This window comes from Bos indicus x Bos taurus, chromosome 7 (genome assembly GCF_003369695.1).
Source record: "Bos indicus x Bos taurus breed Angus x Brahman F1 hybrid chromosome 7, Bos_hybrid_MaternalHap_v2.0, whole genome shotgun sequence".
NCBI classification, from domain to species: Eukaryota; Metazoa; Chordata; class Mammalia; order Artiodactyla; family Bovidae; genus Bos; species Bos indicus x Bos taurus.
In genome coordinates, this window is record NC_040082.1 from 103515171 (window position 1) to 103521271 (window position 6101).

General features: G+C 46.2%; 1 protein-coding gene across 1 annotated transcript; it reads left to right on the forward strand.

Annotated features, from left to right (window-relative positions):
• The first annotated feature begins 891 nt into the window (after positions 1-891).
• LOC113896498 (olfactory receptor 1361-like) lies at positions 892-1839 on the forward strand. Its single transcript, XM_027548665.1, has one exon. It carries the CDS (start codon positions 892-894, stop codon positions 1837-1839), a length of 948 nt encoding a protein of 315 aa, XP_027404466.1.
• Positions 1840-6101: the final 4262 nt, after the last annotated feature.

The following is a 6101-nucleotide window of genomic DNA, read 5'->3' on the forward strand; positions in this document are numbered from 1 at the left end:
AAATACTAATAAATATAAAAAACGAAGATAGTGATAAATTGGTACATCTTGCATAGCACAGAGCATTTTATAGGCACACAGCACACTGCTTGCAGTTGTTGTTGTTATTTAGACACTAAGCTGTGTCTGACTTTTTGTGACCCCATGGACTGTAGTCTGCCAGGCTCTTCTGCCCATGGGATTATCCCAGTAAGAATACTGGAATGGGTGGCCATTTCCTCCTCCAGGGGATCTTCCCAACCCAGGGATTGAACCTGCCTCTCCTGCAGCTCCTCCATTGGTAGATGGATTCTTTTCCACTGAGCCATCTTAATTTGAGTTCTCCCCAAAGCAGATTCTGAGTCAAGAACTTGAGTGCAAATATTTATTTGGAAAATAATCCCAGAAGACTCAGTGAGTGTTTGGGGAAAGAAGGTGTGGATGAGTAGGGATCCATGTGAGAACACACCCCAGAGCTCCCTCACTCAGAAGGGATGAAGCTGGGACATTCACCCAACAAGCCCAGTCCCTCACTAGCCAAAAGTCGTTCTTGGGATGTCAACTGCCAGCACTTCCTCGTTACACCGTGTGCAGGTTAAGCCTGCTCCAGTGATCAGATAAAGCCTTGGTGCACAGAGACATGGGTGGTAGAGGTAAGAGATGGTCAGTGTGCTTAGGAGCTGTCCACCAAGCTGCTAGTGACACCCTGCAGGTAGGCTGTGAAGAATGAATGGTGTGTTTACTGATGGAAATGATCCAGCAAATGGGTGGGAGGATTCAGCTGCAGAAAGAGTGGGAAGAATTGATGAACGGCTGAACTAAGGAGAGGGGATGAGATCCAGGGTGCAAAGGAGGGGCTGCCTTGACCAGGACCCTGGACAGCTCCTCCATTTCCTTTCTGATTGATTCAGGATGGCTGAAATTGGGGCAAATCTCACCCTGGTCTCTGAGTTCCTGCTCCTGGGCCTCTCGGAGGACCCCAAGCAACAGCGGCTGCTGTTCATACTCTTCCTGAGCATGTACCTGGTCACACAGCTGGGTAACCTGTCCATTATCCTGGCCATCGCCACTGACGTCCGGCTCCACACTCCCATGTACTTCTTCCTGGCCAACCTGGCCTTCGTGGACATTTGCTTCACCTCCACCACCATCCCCAAGATGCTGGCCAACCACATGTCAGGACACAAAGGGATTCCTTATGCTGGCTGCCTGACCCAGATGTTCTTCTTCATGTGGTTTGCCAGCATCGACAGCTTCCTGCTGAGCGCCATGGCCTATGACCGCTATGAGGCCATCTGTCACCCTCTACACTATGCCATGTCTGTGACACCACAGCTCTGTAGCCTCCTGGTGGCAGCGTCCTGGACTGCAGCCTTCGGGAATTCCCTGACCCACACAGTATTACTGACCCGTCTCTCATTCTGCACCCACAACCAGATCCCCAATTTCTTCTGTGACCTGAGCCCTCTGCTGAAGCTCGCCTGCTCTGACACCTTTCTCAACAATGCAATGGTATACACTGTGGGCGCCCTGCCTATCATCGCCCCCTTTGTGGGCATCTTGGTCTCCTACACGTGCATCTTTGCTGCCGTGTTGAGGATCCCGTCCACAAGAGGCAAGTGGAAGGCTTTCTCTACCTGTGGCTCTCATCTCTCTGTGGTGTCCCTGTTCTATGGCACCATCATTGGGGTTTATTTCAGCCCCATGTCCTCCCACACAGCCCAGAAGGACACGGCTGCTGCAGTGATGTACACTGTGGTCACTCCCATGCTGAACCCCTTCATCTACAGCCTACGCAACAGCGACATGAAGGGCGCCTTGGGGGCCCTCATCAGCAGAAGGCCAGTTTTTATTCAGTGACCACAGCATTGCGACATCTGAGTGTCCAGATTCAGCCCCCATCTGTCCTGAACTTTCCTGCACAGTCCCAATCTTAGACAGTTCCTACATTTCACTCTTGGTTCATTTGTTTATTACTTTATCCTTCCAACAGATACTTATTGAACATCTGTTGCATTTTACTATTGGTTGGTTACTATTTATACTCTTTCAAGAGTCTGGCAGGGGACAAAGAAAGTCTCCGACCTTGTGGCACTTAAACTGAAGTCTAAAGAACTCATCATGGTCAAAAAGAAGTACTCTAGAAACCAGAGAGACCAGGATTCAAGTGCTATTTTGTGTTAAGGTCAGGTTAAGCTGCTGTAACAAAGAGCCAGAAAGGCAAAAGCTCAAGGGGTGTAAGGTTTTGCAGATTCTTGGATTTTTAGCAATAGAGTTCCTTCAAAAAACAGCAGACATCTGGTCTAGTACTTCTAGTTGCTAGGAACCATATACAGTGTTTTTTTCCTAGCCAGAGTTCTAAGTCTATTTAATTTACAGTATTTGGTTTCTTGAACTACCTACATCTTTGTCATTCTCTGTTAACATTCATTTGAAACAATAGCCTTGGGCATGAGGCAAAATCCCTATTTAAACTGTTTGAGAGAAGAGAAAGCTGTTGGCTCTTCCAATTGCGCGGTATTTCTGACTTTCAAAACTGGCTTGTTCTTGGGTCAGATCACCTCTTTCTTGTGATTCCTTGCTGTTGCAGCAAGGAGCGGTCAACTTATGCTGGCATTCTCACTCTTCCCAATCACTTCTAGAAACACAGACTCAGTAGACCTATGGTCTACATTTCCGGTAGGTTATACCAGGTGATGACGTTACCAAATATTGTTCTTTGACATAACAAGGTTCACCAGCATTCCAGTCTGCAATATTTGTGTCCTTGCCACCAGGTCACTAGACTAGTGCAACTGATTTTTTATTTTTGTGATTAGAACACTCCACTTCTGATACTAATTTTTGTATTAGTTAGGATGAATAGCCTATTTGCTATATTAGGGTTTCTATAACAAAAATACCACAAATTGTCAACATATGGCTTAAATAAAAGAAATGTGTTGTCTTGCACTTCTGGAGACCCTCAGTCTTAAATCAATGCAGTACCAGTTTGCTTTCTTCTGCGGCATAAGCGAATGAAGGTCTCTTCCGTGCCTCTCTCCCCACCTGGTGGTTCACTAGCTCTCTTTGGTGTCCCTGACTTGTAGATACCTGCTTTCATCTTTACATGTCATCCTCCCTGTGTGCATGGCTATCTCTAAATATCCCCTTCTTATAAGGACACCAGTTACTTTGGATTAGGAATCCATTTTACTCTAATATGACCTCATCTTAACTATTATATCTGCATGCATGGGTGCTCACTCTGTCATGTCTGACTCTTTGTGACTCCCTGGACTGTAGCCTGCCAGGCTCCTCTATCCATGGAATTTTCCAGACAAGAATACTGGAGTAGGGTGTCATTTTCTACTTCAGAGGATCTTCCCTACCCAGCGATTGAACCCGCATCCCCTATGTCTCCAGCATTGCAGGCAGATTCTTTACCGTTGAGCCATCAGGGAAGCCCCTTTATACGTGCAACAGTCTTATTTCCAAATAAGGTCACATTCAGAAATATTGAGGGTTAGGATTTCAACAAATGAATTTGGGAAATGGACATAATCCAATCTATAACATCTGCTAAAAACAAAAAAAAAGACAAAAAGTAATGACTCAAACAAAATAGTTTATTTCTGTCTCATGCAACAGTCAGAATTCTAGGTCAGTGGCTGATTCTGCTCCTTTCAAGCATTCAGAAACCCAGATTCTTTATATCTTATTTCTTGCCTATTTCCCAGGACATTATTATTGTCTGTAACATTGAAGCTGTGAACCCTAGATTGTCAAAAAATAATCAGAGAGCTCAGGGGAGACAAGCCCATTATCTTGAAGTGCTATGTACTTCTCACATTCCACACTGGGTTATGAAAGCGAAGTGTTAGTCACTCAGTAGTGTTGACTCTTTGCAACCCCATGGACTGTAGCCCACCAGGCTCCTCTGTCTACAGGATTCTCCAGGTAAGAATATTGGAGTGAGTAGCCATTCCCTCCTCCAGGGGATCTTCCTAGCCCAGGGATCAAACCCAAGTCTCCTGCATTGCAAGCAGATTCCTTACCATCTGAACCCCCAGGGAAGCCCACAGTGGTTTATAAATAGCTGCAAAACAAGCAGGAAGGTTCTTTACCGCTGAGCCACCAGGGAAGCCCAGGGCTGTACATCAAAATTTCATGTTATTGATAGTTACATAATCCAAATATGTGTCATCATAGTGGGTCTTGTGACCCCTGATAAGATCAAGAAGGAATGCAATCTTTTGAAGAGTTGTCTAATTAATGCTAGGAGCATGTTGCTCTCTACAGCTGAGCAGGTACTCCTATCAGTGGGGAGGTTTGGTGTATAACGCACAGTTGCGTTACACAGTTACACAATCACAGTTGAGGGGAGAGAGGAGGTCAAAGGACAGAGACGGCTTTTTATGTTTAAATTTTTATTGTCTTGTCGTAAAATATGAATTGTACTTCACAGCACATTTCAAAAGAAGACTCTGGAGAGTCCCTTGGACTGCAAGGAGATCCAACCAGTCCATCCTAAAGGAAATCAGTCCTGAATATTCATTGGAAGGACTGATGCTGAAGCTGAGGCTCCAATACTTTGGCCACCTGATGCAAAGAACTGATTCATTGGAAAAGACCCTGATGCTGAGAAAGATCAAAGGCAGGAGGAGAAGGGGACGACAGGGGATGAGATGGTTGAATAGCATCACCGACTTGATGGACATGAGGGTGAGCAAGCTCCAGGAGTTGGTGATGGACGGGGAAGCCTGGCATGTTGCAGTCCATAGGGTTGCAAAGAGTCGGACACGACTGAACTGAACCTTTCATGGAAGGAGATACCCTTCTTGGGAACTCTACAGCCATCATCATCTGATTCCTCTGGTGTGATTTAGGGACCTGGGCATTACTTTAAGGCTCAAAGAGGCATAAGCTCAGTGCATGGTTTCAAGATAATTCTCTGTAACACTCAGCAGGCTATTTGCTCCCAGGCAGTAGCCATACCCAAAGCTTTTTCCTGGCCAAAGTATTTGTATTGCTTGATTTACCCAGGTCTGTTTATCACCTGGTGTCTGGACCAGCCCTTGTGGTTCTTACGATCGCAAGACACACCTTAGCAACAACCACTGGGCAACTTTGTAAAAATAAGATTTTTTATTCACAGGTCCTCAAGGGTATAGGATGCACTAGGGGCCACATAGTGAAATCACAGGTAGAGAGACAGCACAGACATGGTGCTCTGCCCTTATTAGAGTCCAAGGAGCGGGGTGCCAGAGGTTTTTCAAGTTCACTCTTTATTGTCTAGTTTAAAACCTAAGAACAAGAATGAGGGTACAGGAAGGGAGAAGTGGGGCCACTCAAGCGGTCAGTTATCGAGGTTACCCAGAACTTTCTGCAAGGAGAGCTTCATGGCTGGGGCTGATACCAACCAAGGTTCTTAGCTTTCCCCAATCAATAGAAACTTAAAGAAAAAGAAACAGAAATTCAGGCAAGGCTCTACTGAGGCTCCTGCTGTAACAAAGAGGAGCGAGAACAAGTAACAGTTTCCCTTGCTTGCTCAATGCCTTCATGGGTGAGCTTGCTTGGGAGCTTGTTCTTTGTATAGGGTGAGGGTACAGGTGCATCCAGCGGCTGGCCAGAGGGGTGGCTTAGGTGGTTTGCCCACCCTTTTGGTGGTGTTGAGGGGGCATGCACAGTACCCTGGTTTTGCTCCTGACACCCACTTTTTGCTCCCGGCTCTTCAGAAGTGGCAGTAGGGGTTCTTTGGTCTTTTTGTGTCTTTTGTTTATTTGCTGAAACTGTGCTTGAAAGAAAGTGAAAATGAAGACGCTCAGTCGTGTCTGACTGTTTGCGACCCCATGGACTGTAGCCCACCAGGCTCCTCCATCCATGGGATTCTCTAGGCAAGAACACTGGAGTGGGTTGCCATTTCCTTCTCCAGGGGATCTTCCCGACCCAGGGATTGAACCCAAGTCTCCTGCATTGCAGGCAGACACTTTAACCTCTGAGCCACGAAGGAACTGTGCTTACCTGCAGCTATTTTTAATCCCATATAGTTTTGTTTTTGTTTTTGTTTGCTCTAGGAGAGGTGTGTCCAGTTGCAAACATTGCAGCTCTGCAGCAAAGGGTCCCAGGTCCCAGCCTGTCTC

Bases quoted from the DNA above. Each gene is read 5' to 3' on its own strand.
- LOC113896498 (XM_027548665.1), top strand. From the start codon at position 892: ATGGCTGAAATTGGGGCAAATCTCACCCTGGTCTCTGAGTTCCTGCTC.